The following is a 17,609-nucleotide window of genomic DNA, read 5'->3' on the forward strand; positions in this document are numbered from 1 at the left end:
TAACACCACTGTAATATTAACATCTCATTATTTTCTAATATTGTTTTGACCTAAATTATATTGACATTTTATACAAAAGCTTTCAAAACTATCATGTCTGATGCACCTTGAGAACCATTTAGCAGTAAATAAAAAAGGAGACCATTGCACTATTGTACTGTAGACAAAAAATTTTAATGAATTTTTTGCCACAGCGACAAAATTATATTTGTAAAACCATACAAAAAATATGAAAGGGTTAAAAGAAAACAAAATCCCTGAAGAACTGGCAGTGCTTAATTTTCAGAAGATAAAACTACCTACTACAATGCCTTCACACCTAAAATTTGGAATAACAAAAAAATTTGGGGAAACCGTAATTAGGATGAAAAGTATTTACAAAACAGTCATTTCTTTGCTGATCTCCCCAGTCGGTTTTTTTTCTGTGCTCCAATGTCTTCCGCCACCACCTCTGCAACCTTCGCTCCTCGCCGTCCTCTCTTGGTGGTCTCGACGACGTCATGCGAGAGAGTCTTCTCTTCTGTGCTGCTGGCCTCCTTTGTTCCGTCTTTACCTCTAGTGTCAGCCTGGTCTGGAACTTTCGTCTTCCTGCCTCGAACGGCCTTCACCGACGTAGCTTTTGGAATTTCATGGCTTTCCAGGTATTTTTTAAATGTGACTGCCTTTTTGGTCATCTTTGGGTCTTGGTGGTCATCCTTCGAGCTTTCGGTGGGATTTGCCTCACCACTGGCCCCATCGTCCGCTTTGGGCTTTGCCGCAACCCGTCTTCCTCTTTTTGCTGGTACGACTGGTTCTGAAGCAGGTTCTTGTTTGGGTTCCACCAGAAGAAGAGCTGCACCCCGGCGGCCTCTCTTAGCTGGAGCAGTTTGTGAAACCTTGCTTTTCACCGGTGTTGCCCGATTAGGTTTATGGACCTGAGGAGATGGCGCAGAGATCTCTTCATGTTCAGGATTCTTGGCAGGGACAGTCTTCTGAGGGATTTGTTCTCCTTTTCTGCCTCGTTTTGGTTTCTCTGTAGCGTCAGCCATTAGTACTGAGGGCTTCACAGCATCTGCTTTAGCTTTCCGTCCTCCTCTCCTGGGCTTTGCAGCACCAGAACTTTGTTCAGAACTAGGTTCATTTTCTGGGACCACAGTGTCTTCCTTTGCTTTTAGAGGCTCTTGCTCGGGTTTTCTTGTTCTCCGTGATTTCTTAGGTGGCTCCTGATGTTCAGAGGGCTCCTGTGAAGTCACCTTGTCATCCTCAATCTGTTTGTCCTCTTTGGGGAGAGCACGTCTTCCTCTTTTAGCCCTTGTTGGAGGCTTGGTCTCCACAGGGAGACAGGTGTCTTCTGCCACCTCAGTTGGCTCCTCAACATCAGGTTTGGCTTTTCTTCCTCTCCTGGGTTTACCAACAGAAGGAATGACTTGAGGAGTTTCAGCATTTGCAGCAGGACATTCATCTCTCTCAGGTTCAGTGGATGTTACTTTAGCTTTTTTCCCTCTGAGTGGCTTGGTTGTCACTTGTACTGAGCTTACAGGGTCAGTTGTCTTTTCATTGGACTTCTCTGATATTTGAGGGATCACGGCTTCATTGGAAATCTCAGTTAACGCTTGTGCTTCAACAGCTGGCTGATCAACAGTGTTTTGAGACTTTGCATTTCTGGTTCTTGTGTTCCGTTTAACAGCAGGAGATGCTGTTGCTTCCATCTTGTTTCCTCTCCTTCCTCTGACTGGAGGAGGAACAGGCCTATTGGAGGTCTCCTCAGCTTTCTGAGCTTCTTTAGCCTCCACGGGTTTAGCTCTTTTGCCTCTCACAGATTTCTTCTGAGTCAAGCTAGTTTCTGCAACTTCCGTATTTGCATTCTCTTCTTCAGGTAGCTTCACACGCTCAGCGTCTGATGAGTTAACACTCTTGTCTTTATCTGCATCTGAAAATAAGATTAAAGTCAGTATAACGGTATCAATATTTCTAAACTAAACAGGTGTAAACAGTTAATGTCATAAGCGATTAAAAAGGAAATTATGCATTGAAGAATGACTCACTCTTAGCATGCTGTGCCAGTTCTTCAGGTTGTTTGAGTTTTCTTCCTCGTTTGGGCTTCAGCACTGCTTTCTCTACAAGTGCTGGACCTCCATGCACATCAATGGCTGGCATTGAATTGATCTCAAGTTCTGGGGTCACTACCTCTTCAACAGCAGGATTCTGCTCAAGCTCTATTGCCTCCTCTTGGGCTCTTTTGATAGGTCTTTGTCTTTTCATAGCAACGTTTGGAGACTCTGGGAGACTTTCTTCAACATCTCTGCTTTCAGGGACTTCTGCATTCCTGCCTCTTGTGTGTCTAACAGCAGGTGGTGCTTTGGTCTCAGATTTCTTTCCTCTTCTTCCTCTAGGTGGTGCAGACACCACGGCATTTTGAGAAGATTCCGGCAGTTCTTTTGTTTCCTCTTGTTCTGGTTCCACAGCTTTTGCCCTCCTACCCCGAACAGATTTTTTGTCAAGAGAAGCGCTGGCAGAAGTTGTATTGCTCTCTATGACACTTTGAGGTTGCGTTTCCATGGCATCTGATGGCTACAAATGTGAAAGGCAAGAGATACTTGTTCAAACAGAGCAATAAGACAAATTCATTTGACAAAATACTCAATATAAAGATTTTTCATAATTCATTACAATTGTTCATGCTCCAATTATTACCTTTTCTGGCCGCTGCTCTGTCAGGTAGGTCACTGGCTCCTCCATGAGCTCCTGAAGTCCCTCAAAGTCTTCCACTGGTGGATTTCCTCTCAGTCTTGGGGATTTCATCAACCTTTTGATGCCAAAGTTGTCTTCTACGGGTTCACCCTTCTGTTTGGGAGTTTTTGGTAGCCTCTTCATACCAACCACATCCACAACTGGAGCAGTCTTCTCTTTGGGCGTCTTCATCATTGTCTCAACAGTGGCAAGATCCAGCATCTGGGACTGGTGAATTGGTGTCTGGAGAAGCTCCTTAACACCATCCAAGCTGACATCAGAGCTCTGTCTGACATTTGGAGTCTTCAACAGTTTTCCCCAAAGGTCTTCAAGAGGTTCCACCTTCTGCTTCGGAGTTGCAAAGATGCGTTTGACCCCAGTGAGACACTCTGGTTGCTCAGTTTTCTGTTTAGGAGTTACCAAAAGATTTCCTCGGATGTCCTCTAAAGGTTCAGCTTTCTGTCTTGGTGTCTTCATGATCCTCTTGATTCCAGTGAGACATTCCTGCTGCACAGGTTTCTGTTTTGGAGTTTTCAAGAGTTTTCCTCTCAAATCGTCAATGGGCTCAGCCTTCTGTCTTGGTGTTTTCATGATCCTCTTGATTCCAGTGAGACAGATGGGTAATTCTGGCTTCTGTTTGGGAGTTTTAACAGAGCCCGCCTTTGGATCTGTGTGTTTAGACTCTGAACAAACTTCCGAGGCAGGAGCATCACCGACAAAACTTGCTTCTTCACCCCCACTGAGAAGGCGCTGGACTGCCTCGCTGTTGTACCTTTGACTCTTTACTGTAGACGCTAAACTCAGTGGAGACACCATCATTTCATCTGAAAGGCAAGTTAAATTTTTGAACACCTTCAGCCCTGAACCAGTTTTGGCAAAAATAATTACGATTTTAGTCGGCTTCAATACGCCAATAGCGTCACCTGAAAGGCCAAATTACCTGGCTCCTCCGGGGTGTTCAGCACCGACGGTTCCACTATAGAAGAAGTCGCTATTGGCGTCTTCTTGGCACTGCTCTCACTGACCAAAGACCTTCTTCTCTTCTCATTTACAGGAGTTTTGAACATCTCAGAGAGTCCTGAAATTCAAAGATACAGTCAGTTGCAAAACTGAAATCCACAACATGTGATCTGTGGTGACAGAGAAAGCTACAGCTACCTGTTAAATCGTCATCCATTTTCATGTCCTTTTTGAACAGTGCAGGATTCATGACCACTTTTGGTGCAGCTCCAGTTGGATGTACAATGGTTCTTTTGTGAGCTCTCCCAACAAGGATGGTGGCAGGGGAATCTGCATGTCCAGTGCTCATATGGTCTTTTAGCTTCCTGGCAGGGGTCTGAAAGATTGAAAGGGGAAAAAACCCAGACACTTCAGCAGTAGTTGTGGTTTTATGGTTTTACAACAGTTTGAATAGATCAATCTAAAGAACAAACCTGTTGTTTGGGCACAACCTTCTTCAGGGGTTTCTGTATGATCTTCTTTACAGCTGGAGCAACAGCTGACGTCTTAATTTGTCCAAATTTTACAATATTTGCCCAGGAACTTTGAGCTGGAGAGTCAATGAAACACAAATAATGAACAAATATGACTGCTTTGAGTAGCTCAAAGTTTTTTCCATAGTACTCACAAGGAAGCAAAAGTTACTTTCATACTTCAGCATATAACACACCTTTCATTGATGCCCGTGAAATGCCACTTCGTCTCTGAAAGACTTTTACTGCACTCCTGGCAACACCTGAAGTCCTACGTGATGCATTCTTCATGCTCTTCCTCCTGAGAGGGATTTTTGGGGTACCAGCAAGCAAAGGCATCTGTTGAGCGACTGCTGTAGTTGGAGAGGGGGTCCTGATACGTGAGACAGAGAAGCGACCTTGGACGGACGGGGTTTGGATGCCTGAATTCAAAGGTGTTTTCACTGGTGTTGTGCTGGTCAAGGCCTTGGGAGAAGCGGACCTGGATTTAGGAGTCTTCTGAGCTGGACTTGTCGCCTTGGGAGAAGCGGACCTGGATTTAGGAGTCTTCTGAGCTGGACTTGTCGCCTTGGGAGAAGCGGACCTGGATTTAGGAGTCTTCTGAGCTGGACTTGTCGCCTTGGGAGAAGCGGACCGGGATTTAGGAGTCTTCTGAGCTGGACTTGTCGCCTTGGGAGAAGCGGACCGGGATTTAGGAGTCTTCTGAGCTGGACTTGTCGCCTTGGGAGAAGCGGACCTGGATTTAGGAGACGTCTGAGCTGGACTTGTCGCCTTGGGAGACTTTTTTCCAGGTGTGGCTTTGGGTGAAGCTGACTTGGACCTGGGAGACTTCTCAGCAGGGGAAGTGGACCTTGATTTTGGTGATGCCTTCCCTGTTGGAGTCTTGGGAGAAGCACTCTTTTTGAACTTAGGTGACGGGGTCCTCTGCTCCTAAGGAAAAATTTTAAAACATTTTAAATACACTTTTATGACCTAAAACAGCAGCTTCAAGAAGAAAAAGTTTTCACTAACTTTTAGCAACCCAATGACAGAAACTCTCCTAAGAAGAGACAATTTGGGTTTATAGAGAGATAGGCTCCTCCTTGGACTGGCCCCTTTACGCAGTGGAGAGTCAGGTGGCAGGCGTTTGTCAAATAACTCTGGGCTGAGGTGGTCTCCGAAGGAAACTCGTTTCCTTTTCAGGTTTGGTATCGGCAGGTCTTTCCCAAGCTCCTCACTCTTGCGTTTTTTGGACATTTTCACTAAGAAAAAACATAAATCTTTACATGAACTTAAATGCAAGCTGTGGTACTCAACTAATTGTTTTGTATAAGCTAATCCAAAAAAGTAAAAGAAGGAACAAAACCTTTTTCAGCAGATCCTGAGTTTTTAGGAGATCTCTTTGGTGGATTTTCCAGTTTGGGAGATTTTCCAGCTTGTCCTTCTTGCTCCATGGACACGCCAGATTTAGCCGGTGTGCATTCCTTGCTTCTCCTTCTGACCGGTGACTTAGATGCTGAAGCCGTTGTTTGCTCAATAACCTCTGAGGCTGTGAATTTCTGAGGAGTTGAGATCCTTCTCTGCTGTGAAGTACCTTCAGACTTTCCAGCTTTGTCCACTGTGGGTCCAGGGCCCTCAGCAGAAGGAACCTGGAAGGTCTTTCCCTGTTTCTTAGCAATCTCTGGGGTTTTACATTTGGGATCTTCTTCCTTCTTGGGTATGAAAACGACCCCTTTTTCACTCTTCTTGACAACCGGACCCAGTCTCGGCGTGCAGAACTTTGAGGACGGTGTCTGAACCACACTTGCGGAAGACTTGCGAGGTGTCTTGACATCCAACGACTTTTTGATCATTTGACACAGATCATTGAATGGCGAGTTCTTCTCATCTTTCTGGGACTCCAATTCCAAGGTTTTCTCCAAGGATCGCTGGATGTTGTTATAGTTAGCTCCATCTTTGAGATGAGGGTCTAAAAAAGAAAATAAAAATATATTTTTACATGTCAAAGTTACTGTGAAACATTATTTTCCATTTAATTGTTCTTACCAAATAGAAAGGTACTCAAAACAACCATGTTGAACACAGAAAAACAGAGGTGGACTTCATCTTTGTAAGACCTGCTCTGCAGCCCTGACTCGTCGTTCCAAGTGAAGTTTAAGACTGCAGTAAAGCTAGCCGCCTCTTCGAAAACCCCGCACACAATATTCACGTGCACGACAGCTCAAGACATTACGGTACACACATTTACGTGATGTTTTCACAATAAAAGCGCACATCCGGTTCATGTTTGATCTACTGCAAGTAGATTTCCAGTGGCTTCATGTTTAGACTTTGTATTTATGCAGTTACAAAAAGAAATAATGTATTGGAAATAACTGGGGACATTAAGCAATGCTGAAAACTCTCTGTTTCCAGTGACTTCGCTCACTTCTGGGTGACAGAGGGACACCTCTAGAACACAACCAGCAAATGGCAACCACAACTAATGTTTAATTCCAAAATAAAAGCCTGTTAAAAGAGCACGCTTTTATTTTTTCCCCCTAAATTGCTGTGCTTGTTGCTTAAAAACTCTCTGTTTCCGGTAACACCTGTCACTTCTGGGTGGAAGAGGGACACCTCTAGAACACAACTAGAAAATGTCACGATCTGATGTTTAATTTCAAAATAAAAGCCTTTTAGTTTTACCAAAGTTGACATACACATTGCTGAAAAATTCTCTGTTTCCAGTAACATCTGTCACTTCTGGATGGAAGAGGGTCACCTCTAGAACACAACCAGCAAATGTCAACCACATCTGATGTTTCATTTCAAAATATGCACTATGATTTGGAGGTGAGTTGTGTTTTTTTAGTAGTTAACATTTTTAACTGAATAAACATAACCACATATGACAAACATATAAAAATGACCTTTACATATAGTAGTGCGGGCCGGCTTTACTGTCATTTTCGAAAAGGCGGCTAGCTTTACCGCAGTCTTTTAAGTCACATATTGGGACATGTGAGCAAAATCTCAATTTCATAGTTTGGGACACGTTTGGATCGTCTACTAATGAGAACCTGCACCACTGCAGTGGCTTATTTGTGTTGGACAAAGCAATCCAACATCATAGTTAGATTAACACATCACAGATGTGTTCCATGTTTAATCAGTTCCTAATTTGCAATAAGGCTCTCTACTCATTATAGAAAGGGAATATATTCAATTACACATCATTGTTATGAAATGACAATGATGCAACTGAGACAAAACCCACTAAAAAGTTTATATCTTTCAATTTTAAAACCATTTGAAATATGTAAAAAAAATCTAAAACAGAATACAATACCAATATTTCAGGAATAAAAGAAAAAAGGAATAAAAATATTCTTAGTGTAATAGAAATTCAAGAGTAGCAGCCTCATCAGAATATGTATGTTCATACAAAAGTTGCAAAAGTGTTAAAAATATATAAAAATAACTTTACTTAATGACCTCAGTTTCAAAAACTATACAAATTCTGCACTGAAAAAGTTCTTACACACAATGATTGTGAACCTTTATTCTGTTTTTTTTTAAATATATATATATAAAATCTTGTTGCTGTTTTAACACAGCCAATTTCAACCCTCCATAAGGCAAGAGAGTCCCCAAAAGCTGTGAAATATCCTGTTTGTAAAATGAATGCAGAATTATCTGCAAGTTAAGTCAGTAACTAAAAGCCCAAAGAACAGATAGTTAAAATCCCAGCAGAATGTGGAAAAGCAAAGATATTTATCTTCAAGAAGCACTTCCATTCAAGTCAGAAATAAATACTGAACACAAACATTTAACCGCCTTCTTTTATTAAGTGACTAATTTCTCATTCCATGCAAACCGAGAAAGAACCTGCTAATACTTGTCATCTTGTGTTTGGATTTTTATTTTTAGATTGGTAAATTTTAATCTACTACCAACCAAATGTGCAGCACAAACATGGGATTGAAGTTAACAGTGTTACCTGTAGAGACCTCAGAGATTCTCTTTTCTCCTGCGTCCACGGCAACCTAAACACATTCAAATATCTCTAAATGACATTTGTTTTATCAGAAGTGAAGACTCAAAAATGTGTTAATTGCCAGGCAATGTTGATAGAATATAAAAAGCTAAAATCACCTTAACGGTTTCAGACTTGGCCCCAGAAGACGACCTCTTCTTCGGTGTTTGTGTAGGCGCATACTCAAACCTGAAATATTGTCGGAAAAAAAAAAAAATCACACAATTCCTCATCAGGTTGATGGAAATTGAAGCATGATCACATTAAGCTCTGTGTTTTCACCGGGTTTTATGTCAGAGCATCATTTTGAAACAAATCAATTCATTTCTGTGCAAGCTAATTGCACACATGTCCACATTATAATATCACTGCTGATAAATGGCCACCACTGCTCTGCTCAGTAAGGGTTAGAAAGAAACCTGACAAAATAAGAAAGACATAAAAAATCGTATCTAATATTTTTAGTCTTACTGCAACATTTTCACTTTCCTGCTTACCTGAAAGAACGATCGACAATAGTTATCACATCACCGTGCTTCAAGCGCTCAGACTGACTCAGAGCCTCGCCGTTGACACGGGTCGGATTGGCTGAGCTCAGATTGGTCAAAATGATCTGGGGGAGGCAAAGAACAGTCAGCGCAAAGCACATCCAACACGACCGCGTAAAGACAGAACAAACGATATTTGCAGGCGCATTCACCTCTTTGTTTTCATTCAAGTCAATTCTGCAGTGCTCCTTGGAAACCTGAGGAAGCTGAATACGAATGTCGCATTCGGTCTTCCTGCAAGACCAGAGGGGAACACGTCAACGAGAGGAGCATTTCAATATGTTTACAGTGAAATGTAATGGACAGCAAAAAATACATCTAAAGGTCACATTTAAAATAATACTAAAAATAATTTAAAAATAGACAACTAATATATATATATATATATATATATATATATATATATTTTTTTTTTTTTATTTTTTTTACTGTTTCCAAGAAAAAAATAAATCAAAAGAAATGTGCAACTGTGCAGGTAATTTAAAATAAATTGTAAGATGTGTACATATGTGCATAAGATTTACAATTAAAAAAAGACCGCAAATATAAATAAAATCTATTCACTTCATTAGACAAAGCTGATTATATATTCGCTCGCCTTGACAACAGGAACAGAACTTGTGTTTCTGGTTCCTCAAAAGTGAGATTCTATGCTTTCCTTGTTGTCAAAAATACACATTTTTGATATTTGTACAGCTGTGAAAATCACAAAGTGAAAGGATGAAAAGAAAGCTAAGATGGACAGACGGCGGCAGAAACGGACTCAGAGAGACAAAGGATAAATAACTGGATGGAAGGTGCAGTGGAAAAATTAAAGTAAGGTCACACCTGCTAGTTGTATTGCTATATGTTTATTCTAAGTTCCTGTATATTCCCACCAAGTTAAACTATTGTGGTTACATGTACAAGGTTGGACGTTATTTTTCAAAGCTGCATGGGAACCAGTCTGTTTCCATGCTTAGGATCCCTTATCCCTTTGTATAAAACTCATGTGTTTCTCTGCCTGGCAGAGCTTTTCATCCAGACCTGCTTCATTACTGATTGTCCTACAAGCTTCTCTGTATTGTGAACAATATATGAATAAACCGGATTGAGTGATTTCACCTGAACAGTGCTTGGAAATATTTTTTTTTCCACGACAGAACTATTGATTCATATTTCGAGGATGAGAGACAAACAGCTGGGTGCTACAAGTGGAAGGATACATGGGATAGGTAAGAAATGTAGAGCTTGACATGCAGAATGAATGTCAACATTCATCCACACTTCTTTTATCTTCCATATTTCTATGGAAGAACCGTTGCTGTTTTATAAGTTCTTCTAAAAAAGTAAAAGAACAAAAAACATAGAAAACATTCATTATTTGAGCTCACCTTCCAAACAAACACGGTGCAGTCAGAGGAAACTCGGTTCCGTCTCCTCCTCTCCTCTTAATAACCACTATTTTACCATGCAGAGGCATTTTACCAGCGTTTACCTGAGAATGTTAAGGTAGATCAAAGTTAATGTGTGAGAAATGAGAAGTCAAATTTGAGCTGAACATAGCGGTGGGAATGTGGCGTATTGTATTGGAAAACTTAGAAGCATGAAGCCAATCAAATAACAGAAATTAATGCAATTTCGCCGTATTTTACTTTATTGCTGTAAAGCCTCGAGTTAAAACGCTGTATCAAGGCCCACGTGCAATGTCGACACAAAAGTTCGCCTTTGTGGCCTAAACTATCAAAAAGAGGCATGAATATAAATATTCTCAGCAGGTAATTATGCTACAAGACGAAATGTGCCCCTTTAGGGCACGTACAGTTTCATCACTTCGCTACAACGTTACCTATTGACGTTAAAGACTAACGTATCTAAGTTTATACAGGAAAAAAAATTCCGTTAAACAATCATTACCGGTGACGTCTTACCTGTAGATCCGTTCAAATGTACCTCGTCTTTCGTCTATCCATAAACGTAAACCTGCTAAAGACTAGAATACCTTTTAATTTTAAAATTCCATCATAATCGGGCTAAAAACAGAACTGACCACCCAACCTACCGACGAGTCTTTGACGTTAACTACAGCAGACAGCCGTTCCTTGTGCTCTGTCCTCTTCCGCAATGTTGCTGCAAAAATCCCTCCGCACAACTTCACGCGCACAGAAACTCACAGAAATGTCAGCGTTAGCTATTTCCCATTTGCTTGTCAAACCTACTCTTTCATGTTGCTGTGATTTCACAGTGTGTTACTTTTTACGCTAAAACTCTCATTTTAACAACAGGTTCCTTAAAGGGACTACTTTGTTTACAAATTTGGCGGAGCAATCTCACTACGTGGAAAGAATCGGAATTTGAAAAATATTTGAAATTCCGCGCGAAGGACTCTCATTGGCTTAAGATCAGCTTTACGAGGAGGGCGGGGCTTAGCTACTACAGTGAAGACGAATAATACTTTTTATGCATCATACATTTTTGCATCAAAGGCGCAAGAATAAGTTTTACGCACCTTTAAAATAAATGGTGTTGCTTGACATGGTCCCGGGTTGAGGCGCTATGAAGGATAATTTGTTCCTACAGTTCTCAACACACAGAGACGCAGCAAAATAAACTATTATTATTTTAACAAGCTCAACCACATTTAGAGGTGAAGGCAACACAAGTAGTGAATTTGCCAATGACATGTCCGTAATATACATGATTTTGGTTTTTTAGACTTGGTAAAAAAAATTAAAAAAAAAGACTTATTTTGAATAAATCAGACCCGATATAGAAGGTATCCGTAACAGTAATTATTAAGATTTAGGTTAATCTGTTAATCCAATATCTCCCACCACAATCGCTCATATAAAGAGTGAGTTCGACAAATACACCTGCATTTATGCCATTTGGAAACATGGCAAATATTTAGTTGTAGGTGCTATGACTCATACAGGGGGAGCTGTAACATCCTCTAGCGCCCCCTGGCTACTGGATCACTTAAAACAAATAAATAAATACAAATAATAATAAATTATTAGACTGGCTTGAGTAATAAGTATTTTTTAAATAGTTACTAGTAAATCATAAGTCTTTCATTTCACCTGCGTTAGAGTCTTGATCCCATATTTTGAAAAAGAGGAGGGAAAATAAATGATTGAGTTCTGTAAAGCGTGACAGGTCCGAGATTGATAAAAGCTGGCAATGAGTCAAACCCAAGTGCTGCCATCTACTGGCCAAAAAGTGTAAGCGCACTACAACGTTCCCAGAAACCCCAGGTACTCACAGGGATATTTTAGCAATTCCCCAGACCTCAAATAAGTCAGTAAGTGCAATGCGGAGTAATCATCTAATTTCTCAATGATGCGAGATAAAAATTAAAAATGAAAACATCATAGCAAAATAAAAAATATAAGTTTGTACGCTTTCTACACTAAGGAAGCGCATATGTTATATATTCATACTCATAGACTAAACCAGACATCTCCTTCTCCGTTGCAGTAAATAAGAATAAAACCAATAAGGTGTTTCTGTATTCAGTTTAAAATGTTAAATTAATGTCACTCGGAGTTGTTTGTTTCTTTGTTGTTTTTTTTGACTATCTTTGCTGGTGTTGGTTGTCAGTGACTGTTGGACAACTGTAAAACCAGAAGTCTTATGTGATCCATAACATAACATTTCTCTATTAAAAATACTTTTTATATTGGTTTTGTGAAATGCTGAGATTTCTCCGAATCCCGTGTAACAGCTACCCACTCGCTGTGGGAACGCAGAGTCAATTCCAGGAACTTCTCATGGCGTTTTGCTTAATTGTGTACCAACATTAAGAATATATTTGAGAATGTATTGAAAATGGCGATTCAAAGTCTGGAAAAGTCAGATGCCAGAATGTGTTTACCTTTATGTAAAACTAAAATCACAACCAAATGATAATGTAGACTGGAATTTAAAACCGATAATTCTATTCAAGCCTATTTTCAGTACCGAACTATCAGCTAATTTCCGGACATATTTACAAAAACGAACAAGAATAAACTCTTAAAAACATATCACTGTGTATTAATAACCTTTAGAATTTCAGTTTTGGAATTGAATGCAATCAATATTTACATAATTACACACTTTGCAATGGCTACAGAAGAACAGATTATTATGAAATTTACCAAAAGGATGGCAGACGGAGACATTTCATTATTAAATGTTGATTTTATTTACTTTTTTAATCCTTTTTTTTTTTTTCCCCCAAAGTTCCTTGATAAACTTGACAAAACTGCAACGTATTCCATACTTCTCAAGCTGACGGTGTGTCTGTTCTCTGTGAAAGGGGGCGGGGCGTTGTGCGCTGTTCTGGACACAGTCCTGAAAGGATGAAAGCAGCTATATATATATATATATATATATATATATATATATATATATATATATTCATACAAATGAAAGGTACAAATCACACTGGCTTCCTATGTTGCAACATCGAGAGGTTCAGAGTCCGACTCTCTCTCCATCAGTCCTGGCGGGCCAGGCTTTAACAAAAATGGGTGATTGGAGGAAATATTCGTGTGTGTGTGGGGTGCGTGGAGGGGGCGGGTGTTCGGGGGCAGCGAGGTCGGGCTCAGTAGCAGAAGTGTGTACACATGTGCATTTGTGATTGGAGGCTTTAGGGATCGCATCACAGAACAAATACACGCAACAGGCCAAGCACACATAAATGATTCCTTCCTGAGACATTGGTGCGGTACAGTAACGATGGTCCGGACGGCGCGTTGTTCACGGTGGAGGCGTTTTAGTGTGAAGTGGGTCACAGGGCGACCGGCTGCTCCGGATCTGACACACATTTCTGTTGTGAAAGCTGATTGGTTCTGGGGAGAACTTCTGTCTGGAACCTTCTCTGACAGACGCCAACTACAATCCAGTCCCGCCCTGTTCAACGCAAACCCGTTCATTCAGAGTACCGAGAACATGGCAGGTGTTTAACACAGAGCGCATACACCCTCCCTCACATTAATACAAGTATTTAAACACTTGTGTGTTTAACACAGAGTGTCATAACACACCCTCCCTCACATGACAACTCTCTCTGAAGCTGACCTGCTGGGGCTGGGCCGAGCCTCCTTCGCCCCACGAGCCGTCTTACTCGCCATTTTTGTTCGTTTTTTTTCGGCTACAATGTAAAAAAAACAACAAAAAAACCGAAAGCTGTGCTCTGACAGGAGTGTTTAATTTATTAACTATAGGCATGGGCCGGCTACCCGGATCAATGTAGGCCAAAACACCGGCGGGGTGTGGTTCTGTTGGACCTGTCGAGACAGAACCGGTTACTGGAGTTCAGCTGCGGACAGTTTCACTGGAAGCTTCTGAGGAAAACGAGTTTAACCGGGAGAAACACCAGACAGGAGCGCATTAACAGAAAATAATAGTGACGTAGTATTTATTTATGTGTGTGACGGTTAAAATGTCCCAAAAAGTAAAAAAACACAAAGTCTTACCAAGTTTTTTTATTTTATTTTTTATCTAGTTTACGGCGCAAATATCTTAAATAAGACAAAACTAAATTACAATTAACTTTCCAGCAAGATATAGGAGCTTATTTTAAGTAAATAATTCATTAATGTTGATGAAAAAGTGGTAAATTAATTCATTTCCAACAGGACATTTTTCCCACGTTATAAGTGAAATAACCTCCCAGTGGAACCAGTACGTTTTCATCAATATTAATGATTTACTTAAAACAAGATCCCACTTCTTGCTTGAAAGTTACTTTAAAGTTAGTTTTGTCTGATTTCAAGTGTTCTAAGACATTTTCACAAGAAACTAGACCAAATACACTTTGTAAGACTTTATGTGTTTTTTTGCATACTGTTTCTATTTGATGACCTTATAACGAGATACAATAGAAAAGGTTGGACTTCATCTTCCTCCAATCATCTGGCTGAAAAAAACAAAAAAACAGCCGTTACACTTTTTTTTCTGGGTAAAAGAAATGAGGTGAAATTTGGAAATACTTCCAGTCACAAAAACCAGCAACAGTCACGATGGGGAAATGAAAGGAGTGCAACATCGTCTTGAAACTGGAGTTAAACCTAAAATGATTCACATCCCCAGCAGTTTGTGTTGCCTTTTTTTTTTTTTTTTTTTTTGGTTTGTTTAAATTACCGATATGTTTCTGCTGACTGGAAGCAATATTCACATTCTGATATCTGACAGAGAATCTGTGGAGGGAATTAAACATTAGGGTGATGGCAAGGAGGTCTTAAATAGGAAGTTTGATAGATTTTTCTATTGATTACTGAGGTTACAGCTAATTTTCAATATGCCTTTTTTTTGTTTTACCAGAATTTAAACACAGAAAAATGATGCTGCTTTTACATATTTACAATCTTTAGAGAAATGCTTCACTTCCTGTCTGAAAACTGCTTGAATAACATGAATAAAAATAATTTGGAATCTAAATCTGTCAGGGATATGAATATTTTTGAGTCCCACTTATAAGCCAGCTAGCTACTAGAGCAGGCACTGATAATTAGCTTATAATTCATTTTTAATTCTGCTTAGTTATTTTTGGCTACTTGAATGTTAAGACTGAATCAAAATGAAATTAACCAATAAATAAATGTTATTAATTCTTAAAAATGGAATTAAAAATGCACTTTTATTCCTGACAAAGCAGACGGAGATGATCGTATTCATCTTAATGTGCCCAGAAAAAACACTTTCCTTGGCCTGTCGACACAAACGTTTTTGTGCAAACACTTTGATATGGCGGCAGACGGTGGTGACATCACACCGGCCCATGCCTAGTTGTCATTCTGTACACCATGAAGACACACAGCTGTAGAATGGAAGGGGCAGATGTTTAAATAGTGTGTGAAGAGTGACGGGTGAAGTGAAGGGCTCGTCCAACACGCTCCAGTAGGACACAAAGCATGAAAACAACTTCCTTCGGTAAAATGTGCTCAAAAATGTATTTTCTTGAATCACAAAAACTAGAACAAAACACAAAAAGAGGAATTAAAAAAAAAAAAAAGAAATCATGTGAGGCCTAAAACTCTTCATAGTTTTAAAGAAATGAATACAGCTTATATACACAAACTCAAAGCCACTGAAAATACACCTTAATAATGACTCTTCATTAATTTGATTTCTTGAAAGGACCTGTGACAATATCATACAACCAAGTTCATACAATCAGTTTTTTTTTTCATTCGCTAGGGAAGAAAACAGAACAGAAAAAAAAAAAAGATTAGATTAAAGGGAAAACACATCCAACCTGGAATAGTAGCTGATATTCATCGTTTTCTTGTGCACGTTTCTGTGTTTGTGTACGACTCCAGAGAAATGTCAATGTCTTTTTTGTTTTTTTTTTGTTTATCTTCTTGTTATTAAGAATAATATACAAACGTGAAACGGAAACGTCTCTCATTATTCTTTGATAGGTATGAAAAAGATTCAAACAGTGAAGGAGTACAACAAGTTCTAATCTCAGTGCGGTAAACTCATCCTGGTGTCAGCCTGCCGTTCGCTCCCGGACACGCCAAGCACCATAGTTCCTTAACTCTTCTATATATATTTATATATCTTTTGTACAAAATCTGGTTGTTGTTCTTTTTTGTTTGTTTGAAAATCAAACACAAAAGGAAAAAAAAAAAAACAGAGGAAAGACCCAGAGTCTTTTGAGGAGTGGGGTCTTCAACGTTCAAAGTTGTAATCTGTAGAGAAACAACAACAAAGTGTCTGGTGTTTGTCAAGTCAGTCTCCGTCCATGTCCATGTCCATGTCCATGTCTTCGTCCCATTGTGCTGCTCTCACTCATTCAGAACAGGTCGCTGCATCCGGACTTGTTAACGTCTGTGACTCTGAGGAAGGTGGAGGAAAAGGAGGAGGAGTCGGTGTTTACGGGGTTCATCTCTCGTCCCGTCCCAGTCCGCTCCGGTCCGGTCCATCCCAGTCTCAATCCCCCATACCTCCCCCCTCCTGTCCGGACAGTGTTCCACAGCGACAGCAAGCAGATCAGGAGATGTGGACTTGTGTCGGGTGGTGGGAGGATGGGGGTGTGGTGGAGAGAAGGAGGCGTCTCCGCCAGTCTCCTGTGATCAGCAGTAAGGATCGAAGCCCACCTTCCTTTGCCCCTCCCCCCCTCATTTCTGTTTGGAGACGACATGAAGAGAAGAAAACGGTGAAAACGAGAGGGCCGTCTCTATGGTGACTGTGTGGCTGGACTGCTTTGGGCCGAGCTGGGGGACAGGCTGGGGCTGCAGCTGCCTGGGGGGGCGCCGCTGGGCCTGCTGCCCGCCGCGCCGCTCTCCAGGCCCTCAGAGTTCTCCAGCATCTCCTGGATGAGAGGCGGCATGGATCCAGGGATCTCCATCTTCAGTGTGATGACACGCTCCGCTCCTGCAGAGAGGATGGACGCAAAAAGCAACATCAACTTTTGTCCATTCATTCAGTCTTTTTTTGTCTTACGATCAATACCAAAAATCTCAATTCCAGACATCTGCTGTAGCAGGGCGTTTACAGGCTTCAGCCTGTAAATGGTTGAACCTCTTAAGACTCTTTAAGGCTAATGTGAACGGAATTTAAGACCTGCATTTCCACAGAAATGTACAAACTTCATTCAGCCAACTGGTGATCAATTTCCATGATAGCTGCAAAAAAAGCTAGCTAGCTATGTTAGCAGCTAGTTACCATTAGCCTCAAGCAACTTTTAAGGTATTTTTAAAGACCACATTTTAATTTGCTGATCTATGGAATTTCTGCTCAATTTTGTCTTTAGCAATAAGCCTTCAGTCTGACTGTGTCATGTGACCTGCTTCAGAATCAAGAAAGCAGCTGAAACTCCAGGCATTCAATTCTATCATGTACAAAGCAAAGCGTTGTTGATGAAGCAAGACAAATATATTTTCTGTAAGTTTTGGTAGCGGCTGAGTCATA

At 40.5% G+C, this 17,609-nt stretch overlaps 2 protein-coding genes across 6 annotated transcripts in view; both read right to left on the bottom strand.

Moving 5' to 3' along the window:
* Nucleotides 1–284: 284 nt before the first annotated feature.
* Nucleotides 285–10,803, bottom strand: mki67 (marker of proliferation Ki-67). Of its 3 annotated transcripts, none has more exons than XM_028026869.1 (16): nucleotides 10,634–10,803; nucleotides 10,097–10,200; nucleotides 8,876–8,957; nucleotides 8,673–8,788; nucleotides 8,295–8,364; nucleotides 8,140–8,185; nucleotides 5,527–6,129; nucleotides 5,193–5,422; nucleotides 4,714–5,111; nucleotides 4,379–4,662; nucleotides 4,143–4,258; nucleotides 3,868–4,045; nucleotides 3,650–3,787; nucleotides 2,674–3,533; nucleotides 2,025–2,550; nucleotides 285–1,909 (listed from the first exon to the last, which is right to left on the bottom strand). In XM_028026869.1, the coding sequence occupies exons 2-16, from the start codon at nucleotides 10,183–10,185 to the stop codon at nucleotides 387–389; spliced, it is 5,259 nt and encodes a 1,752-aa protein (XP_027882670.1). In that variant the 5' UTR covers nucleotides 10,186–10,200; nucleotides 10,634–10,803; the 3' UTR covers nucleotides 285–386. The 3 variants fall into 3 exon arrangements, with proteins under 3 accessions (XP_027882670.1, XP_027882669.1, XP_027882667.1); XM_028026868.1 differs by having other exon boundaries at nucleotides 4,379–4,646; nucleotides 4,698–5,111; nucleotides 10,634–10,802; XM_028026866.1 differs by having other exon boundaries at nucleotides 4,379–5,111; nucleotides 10,634–10,802.
* Nucleotides 10,804–12,921: 2,118 nt separating this feature from the next.
* The window catches only part of raraa (retinoic acid receptor, alpha a), a 187,197-nt gene continuing 182,509 nt past the window's right edge, over nucleotides 12,922–17,609 (bottom strand). For all 3 annotated transcript variants that reach the window (XM_028026872.1, XM_028026871.1, XM_028026870.1), the window contains one exon: nucleotides 12,922–17,072. In XM_028026872.1, the coding sequence (XP_027882673.1) occupies nucleotides 16,876–17,072 (197 nt within the window). In that variant the 3' untranslated portion in view covers nucleotides 12,922–16,875. The remainder of the gene's footprint in view (nucleotides 17,073–17,609) is intronic.

The sequence above is a fragment of the Xiphophorus couchianus genome, chromosome 9 (genome assembly GCF_001444195.1).
Source record: "Xiphophorus couchianus chromosome 9, X_couchianus-1.0, whole genome shotgun sequence".
Classification (NCBI taxonomy): Eukaryota; Metazoa; Chordata; class Actinopteri; order Cyprinodontiformes; family Poeciliidae; genus Xiphophorus; species Xiphophorus couchianus.

Coding starts and splice junctions, on each gene's coding strand:
- mki67 (XM_028026866.1), bottom strand. CDS start 10,185: ATGCCTCTGCATGGTAAAATAGTGGTTATTAAGAGGAGAGGAGGAGAC. Junction 8,958..10,096: donor GCACCGTGTTTGTTTGGAAG/GTGAGCTCAAAT, acceptor CTGGTCTTGCAG/GAAGACCGAATGCGACATTC. Junction 8,789..8,875: donor ACTTGAATGAAAACAAAGAG/GTGAATGCGCCT, acceptor TGCCTCCCCCAG/ATCATTTTGACCAATCTGAG.